This window comes from Pempheris klunzingeri, chromosome 2 (genome assembly GCF_042242105.1).
Source record: "Pempheris klunzingeri isolate RE-2024b chromosome 2, fPemKlu1.hap1, whole genome shotgun sequence".
Taxonomy (NCBI): domain Eukaryota; kingdom Metazoa; phylum Chordata; class Actinopteri; order Acropomatiformes; family Pempheridae; genus Pempheris; species Pempheris klunzingeri.
The window spans coordinates 12888046-12908775 of record NC_092013.1 but is presented as its reverse complement, the minus strand read 5'-3'; the positions used below and the strand labels follow the sequence as shown (position 1 = coordinate 12908775).

The 20730-nt window shown below is 38.4% G+C and overlaps 1 protein-coding gene across 1 annotated transcript; it reads left to right on the top strand.

Moving 5' to 3' along the window:
- Positions 1–1497: 1497 nt before the first annotated feature.
- slc6a22.1 (solute carrier family 6 member 22, tandem duplicate 1) lies at positions 1498–19244 on the top strand. The gene is made up of 15 exons (XM_070851675.1): positions 1498–1695; positions 7174–7364; positions 8050–8184; positions 9822–9962; positions 10752–10839; positions 10935–11067; positions 11425–11559; positions 12544–12647; positions 13178–13302; positions 13436–13548; positions 14138–14275; positions 15382–15484; positions 15572–15672; positions 17131–17301; positions 17435–19244. The coding sequence occupies exons 2-15, from the start codon at positions 7178–7180 to the stop codon at positions 17543–17545; spliced, it is 1785 nt and encodes a 594-aa protein (XP_070707776.1). The 5' UTR covers positions 1498–1695; positions 7174–7177; the 3' UTR covers positions 17546–19244.
- The last annotated feature ends 1486 nt before the right edge of the window (positions 19245–20730 follow it).

Below are 20730 nucleotides of genomic sequence, written 5' to 3'. Positions count from 1 at the left end.
GAAAGGATCATCTCAGGTCGCCAGCTGTGCCTTTAAGACCTTGCATTTTTAGACATGTTCCTAAAATCTATCAGGATTATTATAGTTATGCATATCTAAAATTGTATTGTATCTGTTCATCTTCAGTTATTCACTTTTTCATTTCTGGTACTGTAGTTTTGTGATACTCTGCTTTGTGGTCTCAGTTGACAACCACTTGTAATTCTATATGTTAATGACTCATCCTCATATAAGATGATTTGGTGTCAGATTAGTGTGTTCCCCTATTTTATTATGATAAAACAGATCAATATCTGCATCTGTTCAGGCTGGTGTGCATTCAGCACAGGCTCCTTTATGGAGGAGCACCACTGCTGGCACTGTTTTTGATTTAAAGCCCCTCTGTCTTTGGTGACTCACAGTGGTAGTAAATGTTATGCTGCTGCAGACAGAAATTCATGTCTCTACCTTCCTCCATCCTGCCATCAAAGACTGCCATTATAAAAGAGACACATGTAAACGTGTTGACAGGCAAACAGTAATTATTGTTATTACAAACAATTAGGAATTACTACCCAATTATGTTTCTACACCCTTGTAAAGCATTATTTTTCTCAAGTATGACGTCTGTATGGGTTGTCCATTTCCATTCCCTTTCCAGCAGGCATTATGTTGATGATTTCTCACCTCAAAACAGTCTCATGTAATTTGCAGAACTAGATCTAAAAATGACAGATGGTGTTTTTTAGGGGAAGTTAAACTTCTTCTTAGTGGCAAACAGTCAGGCGCAGTGCCTGTGTGCAAAATCCCCAAATCTTGACATCGTTTTGTGCAACAGAGAGCACATCTGTGTTCACAGACTCCATCTGACCACCCACACTTTAGCCAGAGACACTGCACAAATATACTGGGCAGACGGATATAAAAATTGTAATTCATCAGGAAATATGTAGCTCCACAATGTAACTCCACCTAAAATTGCCAAATTGTGATTATCCATTTCTGTTTATGTACTGTATCATGTACAAACAAATGAGATTCCATGTAATGAATCAACTTTGGGTGTGTTAATAGGTGTACTTTAAAATGATATCTGGGCCGCTCCTGCTCCTGCTTTCAGTCTTTATACTAAGCCATAACAAACATGATGTAAAACGAACTCTGTCCTGTGACTCCAAAACACAACTGCAAATGATAAAGTAGTCATAAAGTCAACCACATTTCACCTGTAGGCGTGTCAACATTTGCAACCTGCAGCATTCTTCAACCCAAATATGGCTTCGTTCCAAGTTTATGTTTCTCTATGTGATCTTTACTAGCCAACACTAAAGTGGTACTGACGACCGACATTGCACCCACAGCAGCCATGCTGCTGCTGTACAAATCCCCTCCTCTTTACTGTGAGACCATGTGGCCTCTTTGAATAGTCCCCGCCTTAAGTTGGTCATTCAGAAACACATTTCATCCCCGCCCCCTCCTCCCTCACTCTATCCCTCTTGCTCTTTTGCTCTCCCTCATTGTCACACAAACACAGCTCTTTCAAACCTCCCCTCATGGGCTCACTCATGGTCAGTGCTGGGAAGAACACTTGTCCTGGGGAGACTGGGCAATCTAGACTTGTATTTTCTCCGAAAGGCGCCAGATGAATCCCACCAAGGGCTAAATGGAAGCATAACAGAGGACCACAGACTACAAACGAGAAACAACCTTTCTCAGGTACTCTTTACCAGTTCCTTTCCTTAGAGGTCACAAGCAGGTTTTTCTTCCATCTTTTATGTTTGTTCTCTGTATAAATTGTAAGTGTACAAGACTGTGGTTTAATTTCTTGAATAGGAAGCAAACAGTATCTTTGCAGTGCAATGACAGCTGGGCTTTTGTGGTTGCACTTACGCTTGGCGCCTGTAGCTGTATTATGTAGGCCAAAGGTTACTGGCTACGCTGCAGTGAGAGCAGCTATTTCCCTTGTTTAGTGCAACACCTCAGGCTGCACTGTGATCATTGCTGCTAAAAGTTCACATTGTTTTAACACATACATTTCATAGCAAAGACTTTAACAGATTGTATAATAATAAGCTCTTTTAAGTTGGAAAATTGGACTAAATTAAATAAATATATTTATGAAAACAATACAGTTTACAGATTATACTAGTTGCATGCATGAATTCTCAAGTGTCTTACGTTTTCAGCATTTTAAAACAGCTATTGACGTTAATAAACGGCAGAAAAACAAAACGAAGTTTATAACTGCAATTAATGTGTTTTTTACATGTGTAGTTTGGGACAATCAGCTAATCAAAACAGAGATAGAAAACTATTTACCACTGAGTACTGCTTCAGTGTCTGTGGTGGACCAGGATAAAAAAAGAAATGTACCCAGCAGAAATGACCAACAACTATTCCTTTCTCTGCCAAGTCTTTCACTTTTAGGTCACATGTAGAGCAAAAATATCATCTGAGATATTTTTTGAAAAAAAAAAAATCTTAAGTTGTTGACAACATTCTTAGCACGTGGGCTTAGTAAGTCTTGTGTCCTCCTCATATATTTCCCCTCTTGTCAGTGTTGCAGCTTTTCACTAGGCTCTTTTTTAAGTTTTGTGATGATCAGTTCAGATGGAAATTATCTAAAGGTACTAATACTGGTGCGAATAACCTTTTCCTCTGGAGTAATTTGTGATTTGTGATAACATATCTGCTCCACTAAACTCAGCCAGACAAAATATTTTTTCATGTTTAAACATAATCCTGGGGTTTTCTGTCAGGTGATCATCAATGGTGCAATGCTTTTAGCCATGTTTGATGCATGGCTTTATGAGTGTCCACCACATTGATGAAGATTAAAATCTCACACATCAAATATGAGAAAAATGCTGTACAGAAATTCATGTTCCCACCTGATGAATCCTGCTGACTTTGGCGTTCACCCGACTTTTCGTGTTGTGCCGCAAGATGTCCAATGCTTATAACCATATATCTGCAAAACTAATGACATTCCCATCACCCTGTCATGCACTTTGTCTGTAGTGCTAATTAGCAAATGTTAGCATGCTAACATGCTAAACCAAGATGGCGAAAACTGGTAGATTAATTAGACGTGCTAAACATCAGCAAATATTTAGGTCAAAGCACAGCTATACCAAAATACAGCTGCTAGCATGGCTGTAAGCTCTTCCCAAATTCATGCTATGTACTACATTGAAGAAGGTTTTTAGTGTTTTCGCATCTAGTGTGCTCACAGGGCCCTATGCCACGCACTGTTCTCTCACAATGCAGTTTAATTTAATTTGCAGAGACATGCAAAAGTCACACTTTAACAGATGTCTAATCCCGCATGTATTATATCATCTCCTGTTTGTATAGGCCTTTACTATTAAACTTGTTTTTTTGTATACTAACTGTTACAAAAGTGAATTATGATGATCAGTATGTGGTAAATGCTGAATAGAAATGTGTTACATTGTATTGTAACATATACAGTAGGGTACTGTACAGTAGCTTTTGACATTCAGACCACACTACAAAATGATGACACAAAGTTGGTTAGAGCTGCATAAGGAAGCCCAGTCTGGCTTTTACTCTTAGGTGGACAAGAATTTGCCTGCCTATGATGTGCAGGAATCTTATCAAGGTAGACTGACTAATTGTCAGCTAACTGTCTGTTTCCTGGAGCCTTCCCAGCTGGACTGACGCCCTGCACCTTGCTGGCCTGAATATGGGAGCAGTCACTCTAGTCAACAACAGCTGTTGCCTAAAGCAACTGTTCTTGTGGTTCTGCATAATATTATTGTGCAATTATACTTTTGTTTCCAGGATAATGGAGATTTAGGGCCCATCAAGCAAAACAAACAGACCTGACTTAAAACACACATCATCTGTGATTGTATCTCTCAAGCAGAAACTGATGACATTTGAAATACGAATGATCTCAGATACGAAAAGTGGAACAACCTTTTTCTTGAATAGTGAAAGATCTCAGAAAGAGCCCTGTTTGAAGATGGTGGCAAGTTATTTCACCTTGCAGGTATTTTTTTTTCTTTTGTTATTCATGTTGCAGTAGGCAACTGGGGCAAGAGGCAGGAGTTGCTGTGTTTGTGTCACTTAATGCTGTATTTCCTGTATTTTCCAGCATACCAGTGATCTATTTGGGTGATAGATAGTCTTGTGGTTTAAGTAGTTTCTCCCTCCGTCCTTGAGATACAGAGTCCCTACCAGGATTGAGGTTGCTGCTGTGTGTTTGATTCTGTAATCTGTCCTCTCTTTGCCCATAAGGACGCCTACAATATTTTCAAGTAGTTGTCCCAGTAAAAAATCTGGTTTTATTTCGTGATAACTGTCAACCAAATGCAAAAGGTTGTTTCAAAGTCCACTATTTGGTTTTCTTCATATTTGGCTTAAGGACTGGATGTTAGAGGATCATAATGTTATTATAACTCATGATAAAGTTGTTACAGATGGATTAAGGTAAAGGTTAGGATTAGTCAACTCTAATGACAAGTTTGGCCAGCAGAAGCACAGCGAAGTATCGTCATATGTCGATAAATGGTGGGTGGGCTTTTTAAATTTCATCATGTTGGGGTTCTATATGTCATTAACTACAAGTTCATATAAGTATTCCATCATATTGTTTGTCCAAATGTGTTCTTGCATAACTTGCTGGTTTAATGACTTCATAGCAATCATATATTTGAAAAAGCAAATTAAATCTGGTTGGAATCAATTTATTTATTGTTTATTTGTTAACCAGTGTACACCTTGCGCAATTTGTGCACAAAAGAAGATATTTTCTATGGAAATATTCATGAATGAGACCCATTGTTAGTGAACATACTTTTCCTATGTTGAGCAATTCTGTCCCAAAAGAGTTGTTGTCCTTCCAGGACAACAAAGACACCATTTACAGGACACGAACTGAATAGAAGTTTAACATGACAATTATGCCACAAGTTGTGGCTCAGTTGATTATTCAGACCTTGGAAACACTATATCATTAAGGGAAGGGTGTGGTGGAAAGTAATTTGTACTAATTTATATGAATGTGTGTTTAAAGCTGTCACTCAAAAGCGTGTGTATCGTTCAAATATGGGAAACACTTTCAGACAATAGTAATTGCAAACTATGCAAATTAAATCCTTTACACCCCAAGCATTGCCTATGGGCGATTAGTCACCAATTAACCTAACCTGCATGTCTTTGGACTGTAGGAGGAAGTCGGAGTACCCAGAGAAGAACACATGTTGTGCAGTTTGCATAACATGCAAACTGCACACAGAAAGGCCCCAAGTTCAAACCTGGATTCGAACCTGAACCTTCTTGCTCTGAGGCAACAGTGCTAACCACCACTGCCCCACCCACATAACAATAATTACTTACTGCTATCAATGCTGTCAGTGACAGGATAGATATGGTCAAAGGTCTATAATACCTTTCTATAAATTCAGATTATTTCATATTTTAATAATGTGTCCACCAGAGCTCTGCCAGGATGTTATATTGGCTAATTTTATAGTGGATATATCATATCAGCATAACATCAGCCGATATATAACAATAGTAAGTAAAATGTCCTCAGTTAGTATTGTTCACAATTTAAAAAAACAAAAAAAATCTAAGGGATTCGTATAAACAGTGCTTGTTTATGTTCTGTTTATGGTAAAAGGAAAACACCATCAGCAATATTTATGTATTATGCTCAGCAATTTTGGGTGGAAGAAGATCAAAATGTCACATCAAATGTCACATTTATTAGAATGCTCATAGAGCCTGAAGAAGAAAGCCTGAGTTAACTAAGACCGTAGATGGCCCCCTTCGTTAACATCTGTTACCTCTGGTTGTACATTTAGGGTGTGTACTGTTGCTATGTTTCAGATGTTTTCGTGCCCCAACACACCTGTTTCAAATGAACAGCCCACCTTTCATATTATGTAAGAGCACAGGTTGCAGAGAGGTCTCTGTAGAGCAGAGGGAAGGTGGGTGTTGGAAAGGATTTAAATATTCCTCTGTCACAACTTAGTCAGTCATTTCCATTTCAGCCATTTCATTTAATAGTTGCACAGCCCAGGTTTAAAACAAATAGGGATCATGACTTTGTGGTTTTAGCTGCAATACTCTCGCTCAATATCAGATCAGCTGAGTCAGTGGCTCAGTTTAAAAACCCACCTGCACTGACTGACATTTGTACATTGTCAATTCAAATGTATTAATGTTGTTCTTTTTATATTTCGTTTTATCTCTATTTGTCATAATCCGGCTCTGCCCCCCCATGTTCTTTGTGTTTTAAGACTGTTATGATTCTAAGGACTTTGAGTAGTTTGGTTCTCCCTGGTTGTGTCTTGTTTTGTTTTACCTCACTTCCTGTCCTTGTGTGTGTGTTTTTTTTTATTTTGATTGATTTTAATTTCTCTGTTTGCTGTCTTTGCAACTATATTTTATTGTATTTTGTGAGTGATTTTGAAAGGCGCTGTAGAAGTAAAGTTTATTATAGTGTTTCACCTAACCAGCCTCCAGAATCTGTATTCCTGCCTGTTACTTGACCAACTTGACTGCTTTTTGGGCCTTGGGTTTCCCCTGCCTGCAACTAATTGGATGTGTTTGACCCTTTTCTGTCTCTATCTGGATTCTCAGTAAACTTCTGCTTCCTGGACTTGTTGTTGTTGTGCTTTTGGATTCAAGTCTGACTCCAGTCGCTACAGCGAGTATCCGCTAAAACCATTTGGTTGTTAGCATCTCAGGATTTGAAGCTATTTAACAGTGATGTAGTAGCAGACATATTTTCCAGTCTATTTGCTTCACTCCCACATCAAATCCAAGGCAGCAACACAAAAGCAACATTGATGGAAGAATTACCCTCATGCCAAGCAGCACTGACCTTCTGTTGACCTAATACAGCAAGACTGCCGGCATTGTGCAGATTTTGAACATTAACATACAGTGATTCAATCATGTCAATATTACTGCTGTGGTTAGTGATTATATTGGTGTGTTGTTTATATGCTACTGAAAAGTGGCCATTTGACAATTATAATTAATACAGAAACAGTATATAGTTTTAAAAATGTAGTTAACCATGTTGTGAAAATTGTAATTATCAATAATTGGACTGAAGCATCTGCCTCAGAAAGAATGTACTCTGATCAGAAATCCGATTGAATCTTTTATCTAAAAGTAACTTTGTTCTATGAACCCTTTCTCTCATTACAGTGCGATGAATAAGCCTTTTGGTCCCGAAGTCAAGTTTAGACTGGACAAGGGCACAGCCCATCCTGCACCCAGCACCCTGATCAGAGGGCAGTGGTCCAGCAAAATTGAGTTCCTCTTGGCTGTTGCGGGACAAATCATAGGTCTAGGAAATGTGTGGAGGTTCCCTTACCTGTGCTACAAAAATGGAGGAGGTGAGTTTCATTGCATTTAAAGATATCAGAAACAACCCTGGAGAAAGCTTCAAAAGTACATGTGCAGAATGTATAAAAATAAACTGTGACAGCAGTTGATGGCAACAAAAAATAACTATTGAGGTAAGCTTGAAAGCTGAAACAGCAAGATTTTTATTATGATGATGTTTGTCCATTTATAATCAGCCCAAAAAATACAATTCAGAGCTACTATGTTAACATTACTTTCACTTGAAGTATCTCAGATTAGCCAAAAACTATTAAACTGCTCCTTTTCTGAAGAGTAACTACATCCGGATTACTGTGCTGAAGGATGAACAAACAAAACTTGTGTATCAAGTTGAAACCTGTTGAACCTCCTAATAGCTTGGGAGCTGGATCTCTCCTCCACTGTGGTGCTCCCGGAGGTTTCTCTTTTCCCACTGGGTTTTTTGAGTTTTTCCTTCCCGAAGACGGAGGGTCATAAAGGGCAGGTGATGCTTCGGACTGATTCATCGGACCGATCCGTTGGCCTCATCGACTGCTGGACTCTTTATTAGATTGTTTGTTCGCTTACACTTGTTTATTTCAGTGAACTTTGTAAAGCACTGTGAGACACTCTGTTGTGATATTGGGCTATACAAAATAAATTGAATTGAAAATTGAATTGAATAGCTTATATATTGGAACTTTTCATTTTCCTAAGGGGTTTTCTTCATTCCGTATGTGGTCTTCCTCTTCACCTGTGGCATTCCCCTGTTTCTCCTGGAGACGGCTCTAGGCCAGTACACCAAACAGGGAAGTATAACCTGCTGGAGGAAAATTTGCCCCCTTTTTGAAGGTAAAGATCTAGAATTACTGTATCATAAATTTGGGTATTTAAACATGAAAGATTTTTGTTTGACGTAGAACACATGGCATTAAATTGTTAAAGGGACAATCTGTGGGCTAATAGTTAACAAAGTGACCGAAATTCATATGATTGAAACCTGCTATTAATCTGAAATTGACTGACTGGCTTTTTAGTATTCCATTATATTTGAGTACCTTATGCTTGCTCATGTGGGGATTCTTGAATCCTTACTTTTGACTTCTTGACTCGTTGGGTTTCTCTCTCTCTCAATTAAAGAGTTTGGTCTTAACCTTTATGGAAAGCATCTCGTGATAGCACGTATGAATTGGCGCTATATAATTAAAGATTGATTGATTGATTGAGTAATAATAAGTGTTTGTTCAAAGGCACAAAGCACATAATGTATGTAGACATAAACAGGCCTTGATTTGTCACCTGTTGAGAAAATACACACATAAGTCAGACTTCAGTGACGTACAGTATGCGAGTGAGTCAAAGTGGGAAAGGAAGACAGAAAGGAAACTTTAAATTCAAGGTGCAAGAAATGTAACATTACAGACAAAATATATGTGTGTGTGTATATCTGCAAATTTGTATATGAATTACGTAATGAGAACACCAATCTCAGTTTGTCTTAAAAATAAATATTTTCTACATAGAATCAGTAATTCCCAATGGTTGGTTCTTACAGCCTTTCAGACGCTGTTTTTCTCATAAGTTAATTTGTGTTTTCAATGTTTCACCAGCCTGCCTCTCAGGTTCTTTTGCAGAGAAAGAAACAAAAGATTATTGAACAAGTCATTCACCCAGTATCACATCACCTTTTCTAAGAGATGATCGCATCAGTTAAATATTGCCCCCTGTGACCTATCACATGTGGCCGAAAGAGTCACAAAAATTAATGTTAATCTTTCCCATGTACGCATTCAGCCATGTGCAGAGTTCTTTAGTAAATCTACCACAGTAGACAAACTACTCATTACCCTACATTTACTCTGCAAGACTGTACTGCTCTTGGGCAGTTTCTGTCCACTAGCTGTTTGTCTGATATTGATGGGCCTTAAATGGCTATTAATAAATTGTTTCATTGATAATTGAAAACTGGGTATAAAGTCTGGAAGGAGCTGGATTCCCTGTGTGCCAAACAAAATACTGTATTATAGACTAAGTCAAACAACACATTTTTCTTTTCTTATATATAATATTTCATATTGCCTAATACTTGTTATTAATGTTATTTTATTTGTTTTATATAGTATTAACATGTGAGATAATGTAATTACTTAAAATTTGTTGTGCTTTGTATATTCAATCACTGTTTGTTTGTTTTTTCACATTTTCCTTTTTTTCTGTTACAATTTTGCATTATTTAATTTGTTTGTATTCAAATTTAAGTGATTTAATCATTTTACCATTTGCTGTTTTGCATATAATTAATCAAACGAGTTTTTCATGTTTTGCCACAAAAAAGAGTCAATAACAAGGCATCACAGAAGCATGTTGAGCGCTTCTTTCTTATTTTGATTTATTCTAAAATTATTTACAGCCATAATTAGATATTGGTCACTTTCAAATGTTGATCTTGTGATTAAAAGACTTATTGTTTGTGTGTTTGTTTGTTTCAGGGATTGGTTATGGCAGTCAGGTGGTTGTTTTGTACTCCAGCATCTATTACATCATCATATTGGCTTGGGCCTTCCTCTATCTATTCTTCTCTTTTAACTCTGAACTTCCCTGGGCGAGCTGCAGAAACAGCTGGAACACGGGTAAGTCCCAGTACACGAATAAACACACATGGAAACAAACAAATAACTAGATTATCAGGAATCTTGCAGCAATAATGCAACAATAACTCATCACATTTGCATAAAGTTAATGGAAATCATCATGTTACTGGCTGGTTTTCTTCTTTTTGCTGTAGAGATTAATCACATTTTAGGCTCAGAGAGTTTGATTGTGGATCTGGAGTGCAAAGTCCAGCTACTGGAAAACATTTTAAGTGCCAGGATTTGCCTGCCAGGCGTGGTATTCAACTTCACATTACGTAACATCCTTAAAGATCCAGACACATTTTAAGACTAAAATATGAATAATAACTAGTCCCTGATGCAGGTTTTCCCCCAAAGAAGTTCACTAAATATTCTTTTGCATTACATCAACTCTGCCTCCCTCAATGAAGCATTCAGGATCTATGAATATGCAAATATTGTCCATTAACTACTGGATATAAGATGTGTCTTACCTCAGTGAAAATCCATTTTCAAGGTATCAAGTTTCCACATCACACTTGTATAAGTTGCATACAGGACCCTGACTTCCATACAGCTGTACAAGACATACACATCTTAAACTGAGACTTTAGGTGAAAACAGAGAAACCTTTCACATAAAATAAAATACTAGCACATGTAGGAATAAAAAGAAAGAGGGATACGCAGGGAGTACAACAGGTTGTTCAGTCAAGGTGAAAATGTTGCTAAATGTTCGAAGGATTTGACAAGGAAATAATTTGACAATGTGTGTATATGAATATGTCTTTGCATGCCTTGTTTGAAGAGACCTGTGTGGAGTTTGATCGAAGATCGAATCAGTTCAACTTGACTGTTGTCGAAAATGCAACATCGCCAGTGAGGGAGTTTTGGGAGTGAGTATGAAAACTAAATCTAAAATTCAGATAAAGGAATAAGCTCCGAAAGTGACTCTACTTTTATGAATTATGGCTGAAAATGTGATTTCCAGGAGAAGAATTTTGAATGTCACAGGAAGTATCCACGAGTTAGGCAGCATGCGATGGGAGTTGGCTCTTTGTCTCCTGTTGTCCTGGACCATCTGTTACTTTTGTGTCTGGAGAGGAGTGAAGTCCACTGGGAAGGTAGGACCGGGCTGTTAGCACTACTTTATGTAGTATGTAAAGAACCAAGCAACTGCTGAAGGGCAAAGCAATAGGAATGGGATAACAATTCTTTTGGTGGACAACGTTCTCTTCCACTCCTAAAAAATGCTGTAATCATCTTATTATATCTCATAACATGATGTGTTCATAAAAGTGTTGATGTTTCTAGCAGAAGTATCAAAATAAAACATTTAAGAGTTGAACAAAGGGCTAATAAGGGCTAGATGGTATAATTAAAGGAAAAGCTTGGCAAGACTGTGACACCACAACATCCAACACGACTGTTGATGTCCTCAATTTTTTCACCAATGAACCCTCACCGTGGCTCTTCCACAGGTAGTTTATTTTACCGCCACATTTCCATATGTGATGCTGGCAGTGTTGCTAGTCCGTGGAATCACGTTGCCCGGGGCCTTAGATGGGATCAAGTTCTACCTCTACCCAGATCCATCCCGCCTCACTGATCCACAGGTACGAGCAGCTCACACCACTTCCCTGTGGCTCTACTGAACCAATGCCTCTCAAGCCATGGCATGCTCATAGCAGGTCTCATAATTAACAAAGCAAATCAATCAGTCTTTATTTATATAGCGCCAAGTCATAACAAATGTTATCTCAAGATGCTTTCCATAGCACGCAGGTCTAGACCAAACTCTTAAATTAAGAGAGAGACCCAATGATTCAAGAATTAAAAATTAAGGATTCAAGAATCCCCACATGAGAACTCCCCTTTAACGGGAAGAAACCTCGAACAGAACCAGGCTCAGAGGTGGGCGGCTTTAGGTCGGGGTCCGTGTTGATTGGGGGTTGGAGAGCCAGGAGAACCGCAGCCACGATCCAAAGGAACCTGAGAGATGAGAAAAGCACAAAAAGGCTCCAGGGAAGACAGGGAAGTTGGTAACAGGCATTAAAGGGACATTATAGGAGCATATGGGAGCATAGAGATGTGTCATGGGAAAGGCCCCCCAGCAGTCTACGCCTATAACAGCAGAACTTGGGGCTGGTCCAAAGGTACGCCCAAACATGCAATGAAGTGTGAAGGCTGCCAAAACCGTAAACCTGAGTCACACAGAAATGGATTTTATTCTGTCATTACATTAAATTTAGAAATATAATATAGCTCAAATGAAGCGCTGGAAGAATCGTAATGAACATTTAGTACACGTGACAACACAAAGCTGCTTTAGTGGAAAGTTAAGTGGAAATCTGAGTTCAGGAGGTTGAAAGGATCGGTTACTCATACACTGTATGACATGGCATCACGTTTTTCACTATGGCTGTATTTGCAGGTGATTTGACACATAAGTCAACTGCAGTGTAAAACATTAGCAAATGTTCATGAGGTGGTTCTGTCTAGATTCACAGCAGGGTTGCAACACTCAGTGAACCGCCTTTCATATGTAAGATAAGTGTAATATGTGTAGATAAGAACATGTCCCTTATTTGTCTTTGCAGGTGTGGATGGATGCTGGCACCCAAATATTTTATTCCTATGCTATTTGCATCGGGTGTCTAACTGCACTCGGCAGTTATAATAAGTACAACAATAACTGTTACAAGTAAGTTTTATACAGCATTTCGTATATGTTTTTCAGTTTGGGTACTGTAGATACACATATAACACTTTCCCAAAGTGTTCTCCCAGGTAGCAGCTCAGTGGGCAAGTGATTTAGAAAGACAGATTGAAATAGAAATTATGCACACAAAAATGACGTGATATGGAACAAAATCTTAAAACACACAAGACCTTTATGTGAGAATTTAGCTGTTTCCAAGTGTCACCCCTGAAGATACACAAGACCCTTTGAGACGTTCACCAGAACCTCTGAGCCTCTTCAATGCCCATTTTAGGCAAAATATTTATAGTTTATACAGTAGTAGTAGTTTATACAAAGGAAATCCCATCATGTTTGATTATAGTCTCCTCTGAAAATATTTCGAGTCAGGAGCCAAGCTAAAGATTTAACTAGCCGTTTTGGGACAGTTTAGGATGTAAGTGGCAACTATGGAAAGAAAAATGTGAAAGATTGTTTACATTTGGTGCAAAATAATGGAGTATCATATGTTATTTTTGTCTTTTTGTTTTTAGGGACTGTGTGTACTTGTGCCTTCTGAACAGTGGGACCAGTTTTGTGGCTGGCTTCGCCATCTTCTCTGCACTTGGATTCATGGCATATGAGCAGAACACAGACATATCAAAAGTGGCAGAGTCCGGTGAGAATATAGAAAATAATTGCTAATAATAAGAGAATAAATCAAGGAATGAATGAACCATTACATTACTGAGCATTGGAGTTTTGGACGAGCAAATGAACAGAAAACATCTGTCGTCTCATTCGTGCTGCAGGTCCTGGCTTGGCCTTCATTGCGTATCCTCGAGCAGTCGCCATGATGCCTTTTCCTCAGATCTGGGCGATATTCTTTTTCATTATGATCATCCTGCTGGGACTGGACAGTGAGGTAAGCTGACTCCTCTTTAAAACTCAGAGAATCAGAGCAGAAGTTTTTCTCTTTAATGTAAAAGTAAAAGTTTTAAAGTTTTCTTTAATGTCTTAAATGATCATGAAATAAAATATTATTATTAATACATACAGTAAAAATAATGAGTTACAATCTCTTCAATTTTTGATGTGTATGCCAAAATTGAACTCCATGGATGTCTCACAGTTAAAGAGATTTTTCTATCAAAAATGTTTGTTTTTCCTGTTTTCCTGTGTGTTAGTTACCACAATACCTTAAAAACTAGCCAGCAGTTCGGCAACATGGTGAACTAATGCACTTACTAATGTGACATAAATCTGGCTCATGTATCCCATGATTTTTTTTTGTCACTCTGTGTATTTTGATGCAGATCCGGATCCAGATGCAGATTTAAAAAAATCTTATCTTTATCATTATTATACATTTATTAGATTAGAGGATTATGCCGCCTTGGCAGAGGTATGCACTCTCTGAGTACTTAATATAATTATGAAATGATCTCTGCAAAGTTTGTATGTGTGTGTAGCATGTGTGGAGCTACTGTGTAACTGGCAGGACTGTGTTTCAGTTCGTAGGTCTGGAAGCCATCGCAACAGCAATTTCTGACATGAATCCTTCCTTCTTCCACATTGGCCATCGACGGAAACTTATGCTGCTCGCTATCTGTGTTTTTAGTTTCTTCATTGGCCTTGTGATGGTCACAGAGGTAAGATCAAATTAAAATATCACATCACTTTTCATCACAGTACCTACATTTTCTTATCAATCAATCAATCAATCTTTATTTATATAGCGCCATTTCACAACAGCGTTATCTCAAGACACTTTACATAAAGAGCAGGTCTAGACCAAACTCTTTAATTAAGAGAGAGACCCAACGATTCATGAATTCAAAATTAAGGATTCAAGAATTCCCACATGAGCGAGCATCAGATGTTAAATTGAGCAACAGTGGCAGGAACAGACCCAGGCTCAATGTGGGCGGCTTCTGTAGGGGTCCGCGTTGGGAGGAGGTTGGACAGAGAGAGAGACAGAGACAGACAACACAAACAGCAACCACCGTACTAATAGTGGCTATAGCACTAGCAATAGGAGTGTGACTAAAAGATTAGCAGTATGATATTATTGAAAAACAAGACGAGTGTCCGACGATCCGCAGCAGTGATTCATGAAGCAGAGAACCACATCAGCAGGACCAGGACCAGGATCCACAGGAACCTGAGAGATGAGAAAGCACAGAAAGGCTCCGGGGAAGATAGCAAGTTAGTGGCAGACATTAGGCTGACATGAGACATAATGATGGAGAGGAAGAGGAGGATAGAGAATAGAGGAGCTCAGTGCACCATAGGAGTCCCCCGGCAGTCTGAGCCTATAGCAGCATAACTAGGGGCTGGTCTGAGGCCTGATCCAGCCCTTAACTATGTGCCTTATCAAAAAGGAAGGTTTTTAGGTCTACTCTTAAATGTAGTGAGGGTGTCTGCCCCCCGAAGCCAAACTGGAAGGAGGTTCCACAGGAGAGGAGCCTGATAGCTGAAGGCTCTGCCTCCTGCACTACTTTTGGAGACTTTGGGAACCACCAGTAGGCCTGCATTCTAGGAGCGCAGTGCTCTAGTGGGGTAGTACGGTACTATGAGCTCTTTAAGATATGATGGGGCCTGACCCTTAAGAGCCTTGTAAGTAAGGAGAAGGATTTTAAACTCTATTCTAGATTTTACTGGAAGCCAATGAAGAGAAGCCAGTAGAGGAGAAATGTGGTCTGTATGTTAAAAGTCTAAAACCCAACAGCTAACTGCAGTCTCATGTCACACACAGGGTGGCCTGTACATCTTCCAGTTGTTTGACTACTATGCCTGCAGTGGGATGACTCTGCTTCTCTTTGCCATACTGCAGTCTGTATGTATTGGATGGGTTTACGGTGAGTTAATATTTAAGCATGGTTTCTTTACTGCAAAGTTGAAATTGAGTTGAAGTTTCCCATCACATAATTTCCATCTCCTTACAGGTGCAGACCGGTTTTATGAAAACCTAGAGGACATGATTGGATACAAGCCTTTCCCCCTGATTAAGTATTGTTTGAAATATGTCACTCCAGTAATATGCATGGTGAGTTGTAGTACAAGTTTATATGCTACTGAACATTAGCTCAGCCCAGCCCCCGGTCAAACTTTCTCCTAGCACGGCACCTGTGCAGTTTGCAGTGACACTGGTGAGAGATTTACCACCTTAAAATCATACTGATTTGTGAAACAGAGAGTCCATGATTTGAGGCATAAGTAGACAAAGGCAGGATTCTCAAGTCTGGAGAGCAACTGTCACTTGAAGAAATAGAATCATAAAAAATGTCCAATAATAATAGTATGAAGAATAGAAGATCAGACTGTTATTTTTCCAAGCAACTCTGTTTGGCTGTTTTGGCTTAAATACTTTGTTTGTATTATCAAACTATATAATTTTGATTTTAAGTTGTCAGGCTGTCAGGTTGACAACTAACCAATGAGTTTGATGAATGTGAATTAACTCACATAACGAGTTTTGCTGGCGCTGCTGGAGTATAAACTTCCCCAAATACAATAAAGAGGAGGACAGAGACAGAAACCAGTGGTGGGTGGTAGCGCATTACATTTACTCCATTTCATGTGCTTAAATGTTTTTTTTAATATGTACTTCTGCTCCGTTTCTCTGAGCTACACACTTGGACTGATACGTTTAAGGCCTAATGTGAGTGTGGTGAGTGTGTGGTGCAGAGAGTGAAAGAGTCCAGTGAGTGACACAATTTCTTCTTGTTGCTTTTAAGAGATTAAACAGTGCTTAACAATGCATATTTTGTCATATATCTGGTTCTGGAAATGACACTTAAATGACAATTAAAAAGTAACTTTTTTTTATTTTTACTCAAGTAGTTATTACAAGTAGTTGTTGCTACTATTTTTACTTCTGCTTCGGAGCCAATACGATTTACTTCTGAGTCAATATAATTATAAAGTAACAATATAATTACTTGAGTACCATTTTGTTTACTCAACCCACCACTGGTTAACAGCAAATAATATACAGTGGATCCACTGGCTGGATGGATCCATGAGTTGCACTAGCTAACGGGGCTTTTTAATAATGTAACTTGTAACCTCACAGTTTGTTAGTTTATAATGTGCTCCTTGGCCTCACTATAATTGTAGGTAAAAGGTAGTTTTCCAGACATGTTATTGATTGCAGTTTCCCTAAGAGCAAATAAGCAAAGTGATTAATCCATCCCTGACGACAGAAAAAGACGAAAGAAGAAACCCACAGCCTGACACCTGCACTAAACTAGGATTGGATAATTACTGTTAACGTGGGGGGGTTTAACAGTCAATAATCAAGCTGGAATCAATTGTCTCCAGACAATTTAATGTTAAATTAATCAACATTTCTTTTTCCTTCCTTTAATAAGCTATCTTTATCAGTTGCATTTAAATGGTTTCACTATGACTCCTTTGTAGTTTGAGGTAATTTGGGGCACATTTATAGAATTTATTAAACTGTCTTCAGACTTAACGATGCTTTCTCCATGTATGTTTTCAGGGAACATTTGTTTTCTCCCTGGTCAAACACACTCCTCTGAAGTTCAACAACACTATTGAGTATCCATGGTGGGGTTATGCTCTTGGCTGGTGGTTCACTCTCTCCTCTACACTCATGGTTCCTCTCTGGATGCTGTACAATGTGAGCACCACTCCTGGTACACTGCGAGAGGTGAGCTGTTTGTATATGTAAATGAATCAACATGTCTTCAAAAGGCGATGCGTTTTGTTTACTCATTTATTTATTTGTTTGTTTGCTCGCTTGCTTGTTTATTTTCATGAAAACCGATATTCTTCTTTGTCAGAGGATCGCCATCTTATGCACTCCAGCTGCAGACCTTTCTTTGAACAAATCAGAGAAGAAAGAGCTTGAATTGCTGGACTTGACCTCATCTCCTGACAGTGTGGTGTCCTAATGACAACAGACAAACTGGAGCAGCTTCGGACGTACGGACCACTGTGAGGCATGAGAAAAACCTACTCCAAGTTTCTTTTAAAGCAGGTTTTTTTGGTGTTTGACCTCTTTAAAACAAAGCATGACCCCGCTTCTACCAGACGCATATGTATACCAGCTGATTGTGAGCAGCTCAAATTCATCAACACTACAACACAATTTTGTGCAACAGAAATCTGCTCTCCTCACCTGTTAATAATGATCTTGCGACCCGTCAGATTTACGCTGTGGCCCCTTGTGGGGGTCCCGACCTCCCGGTTGGAAATCCCTTCGCCAAAGAAACGGCTTAAAATGTGTTACTGTCATGAACATGGTGAAGAGAAACTAAACTCAAAGGTCCACTCACTGTACTGGGAACATTTGTTTTCTCCTCAGTCTCTGAGCTTTCAGCCACATATCATGGTCATGGCTGCAGATGCAGCTGGCTCAGGTGTCATCACATGACCTTTTTTTTCCCCCAATTAATTTAGTTTTTAAATGTCAGAGGTGACGTCTTCAATTACATAAACAACAATACAATTCTCTGCTCTACTAGCAAGTGGACCGTAAAACCTAAATGATCTTCGGGCTGGTGTTTGATACTTAAAACTGTTACTTATCTAAAGTAAATGTGTTGAGCATATGAGTATTTTCATTTGTTTTGTTTTGCTTTAACCAGATTGTTGAACTATTTGAAGTAAAGTAACACTGATAGACACTTGCCAAATAAGCCATGCAAACTGAACACTTCAGTCACTTTTCGGTCACTGTGAGTGACATAGATGAAACGCCTACGTAAATTATAACTAAATGAAGAAGTGTAATGAGAGAAAGGCCAGATTCAAACCACACTATGTGCACCTTAGCAGACTGAGCCAGGCTATCCCAACACTTTGAGTGTTTCTAACCTGAGTACAGCCACTGTACGAATCACAAAAAGGATATATTAACTGAAGTATGAAGGTCATATTTTTAGGCTACTGTAACTGTCAACTTTTCTCTTGTTTGATTATAGTTTTTATACAGAATACTCATTTATCAAGTTTGACAGTTAATGTTTATATCATTTTGTATAATTTTTTACATGTATAACAGAAATTTGTGACAATATCTCCTTGTATAACACAAAAATGCTGTAATATGACATTTTTCACATTCAAAGAACAATCAAAATTTAGTTTTTAAAGGCTAATGTCTGCCTATGCTGCCTATTGTCAACAGTAAATACATCATAAACAGTTAGCTAATGTTTTATCAATGGTAATGTTTGTGTGATTGAATGAATAATAGGGTTGGTATATAAGTAGTTAGTTTCATGATTTAAGTGCTATTAATTAATGAGATATTTTCACTATTATCGATGAATGAGGAAATCAGGTCTTAATATTAGTTAACAGGCTCATCATTACTGATTTATTTCTTTGTTTTCAACTCATTATTTGGTTAAATTGACTCAACTCGAATGGTGAGAAACTGCTTAAAATTTGATGAGTTGATGCAAATCAGTTATACATAAAACATGGATCAGATTAAATAGAATAAGGTTACAGTATTTCAAGTAAGTTAACTGTTTGTCATTTACAAACATTGAGTCATGATGATTGAGTCAGAAAAAAGTTGCTTTCTGAATATTTTTTGACCTTTTTTTCTGACCAAGTTAATTAAACTGTTGGTAAAATGTTGATAGTAATCTGGCTTTATTTCTTCTGGGTGGTGAAATGTGTAAAGCCCATTAACGGAGTCTCGTGTATGAACTGTGTCCCTGAAGGCACGAAACCAACAACGTTTTCAAACAAATTCCTACTAAGCTGCAAAACCACACATCAATAACTCACCACAGCTGTTCTGGAGCTTTCAATCATATCACATGGTCTTCATTCTTAGACTTTAAACTAACATGAAGGTCTTCAAATGCTCAAAAAATGCAAATCTGAGTTTTATGACAACTTTGTGGTGAGATTGTTCCCTCAACAGCCGTTTCTAAGGTGCAATATGAACTTTGGACCTCAGATGAATAATTAATTCTAAAAAATAAAGACTATAATGAGTAGGCAATTATATGCTGACCTTTCAACCATATGCTCTGACATCCATGGACTTCCTGTCCATGAATGTCTAAAGAGAACTGGATAAAGTGTTGGAGGCAGGGCCTGTTCATTTCTATGAAAGTTACTAAATGGTACATAAAGCCAAAAAAGTTTGACTTCCCAAGTGAAATCTTTTGCATGCGCACTAGCGTTTCAGGCCCTCCGCTGATTTTAATGGGGATAAAATTATTTCATTGTGCAGCTCTTCTAGGCTTTCCAAATGCAATTGGACTGCATTCTGATGGTGAAAGGAGCCATTTCACAGCAGTTGTAACACTTTACAGACATCTATAATAAAAGTCTATGTATGTCAGATTGGCCTCAAAACCTTGGGGGTTTGAGTGGAGCAAGATTAGTTCAGTCTTGTCACACGATCTGTGCATTCGCTTCATTGAATGAATTACTGTTGTGGATGGACCTGAAAAGCAGGTGAGATGTAAAAAACAAACTGAGTGTGCTTGTCACATATGGGCAATAATTAATTTGATACACAACAACTGAACGACCCCTAACGCAGTGTCTTGGTCATTTTTCTAACAAAGGGGCACGGCATCCTTCCTCAACTTATCTACTGACAATACATGTTAGATCAGTATTTACTTTAATAATAATGTATCAAATGACAAAATGACAACTATGTGAAATGCATCATTTGTACTGGTGAACCTACAGAGCTGATGAAGAAAGTGGAGCAGCTAGAGAGCCACATATTTCCCCTCAAGAGGTGGTGCAGACCAAAAACAGAGTTACTGCATAAAAGAGTAAATATTAGACTTACATTCATCAGGTGGACACGAATACAACTCCACATGATTGATGACATTGCTCTGTAACTGCAAGATGTTTTGAACTGCAAGACAATTTGGTATGTCAGCATTGTGCTCACAACTTGTTTCTGATGCCCCCAAGTGGCAAAAAAACATAGTAAATGTGTAGCTGACATGAGGACTGTACCCGGTACCAGGTACTATCGCCTAGTGGAAAACCAAAAAGACAGAGTCGAGTCGAGTAGGTGCTAGTGGAAAAGCGCCATATATGTGTATGAGCAGAGAGTTACCTGACTAACCTGAGTGTGAATATT

Coding starts and splice junctions, on each gene's coding strand:
- slc6a22.1 (XM_070851675.1), top strand. CDS start 7,178: ATGAATAAGCCTTTTGGTCCCGAAGTCAAGTTTAGACTGGACAAGGGC. Junction 13,549..14,137: donor TGCTGGGACTGGACAGTGAG/GTAAGCTGACTC, acceptor ACTGTGTTTCAG/TTCGTAGGTCTGGAAGCCAT. Junction 15,673..17,130: donor TCACTCCAGTAATATGCATG/GTGAGTTGTAGT, acceptor GTATGTTTTCAG/GGAACATTTGTTTTCTCCCT.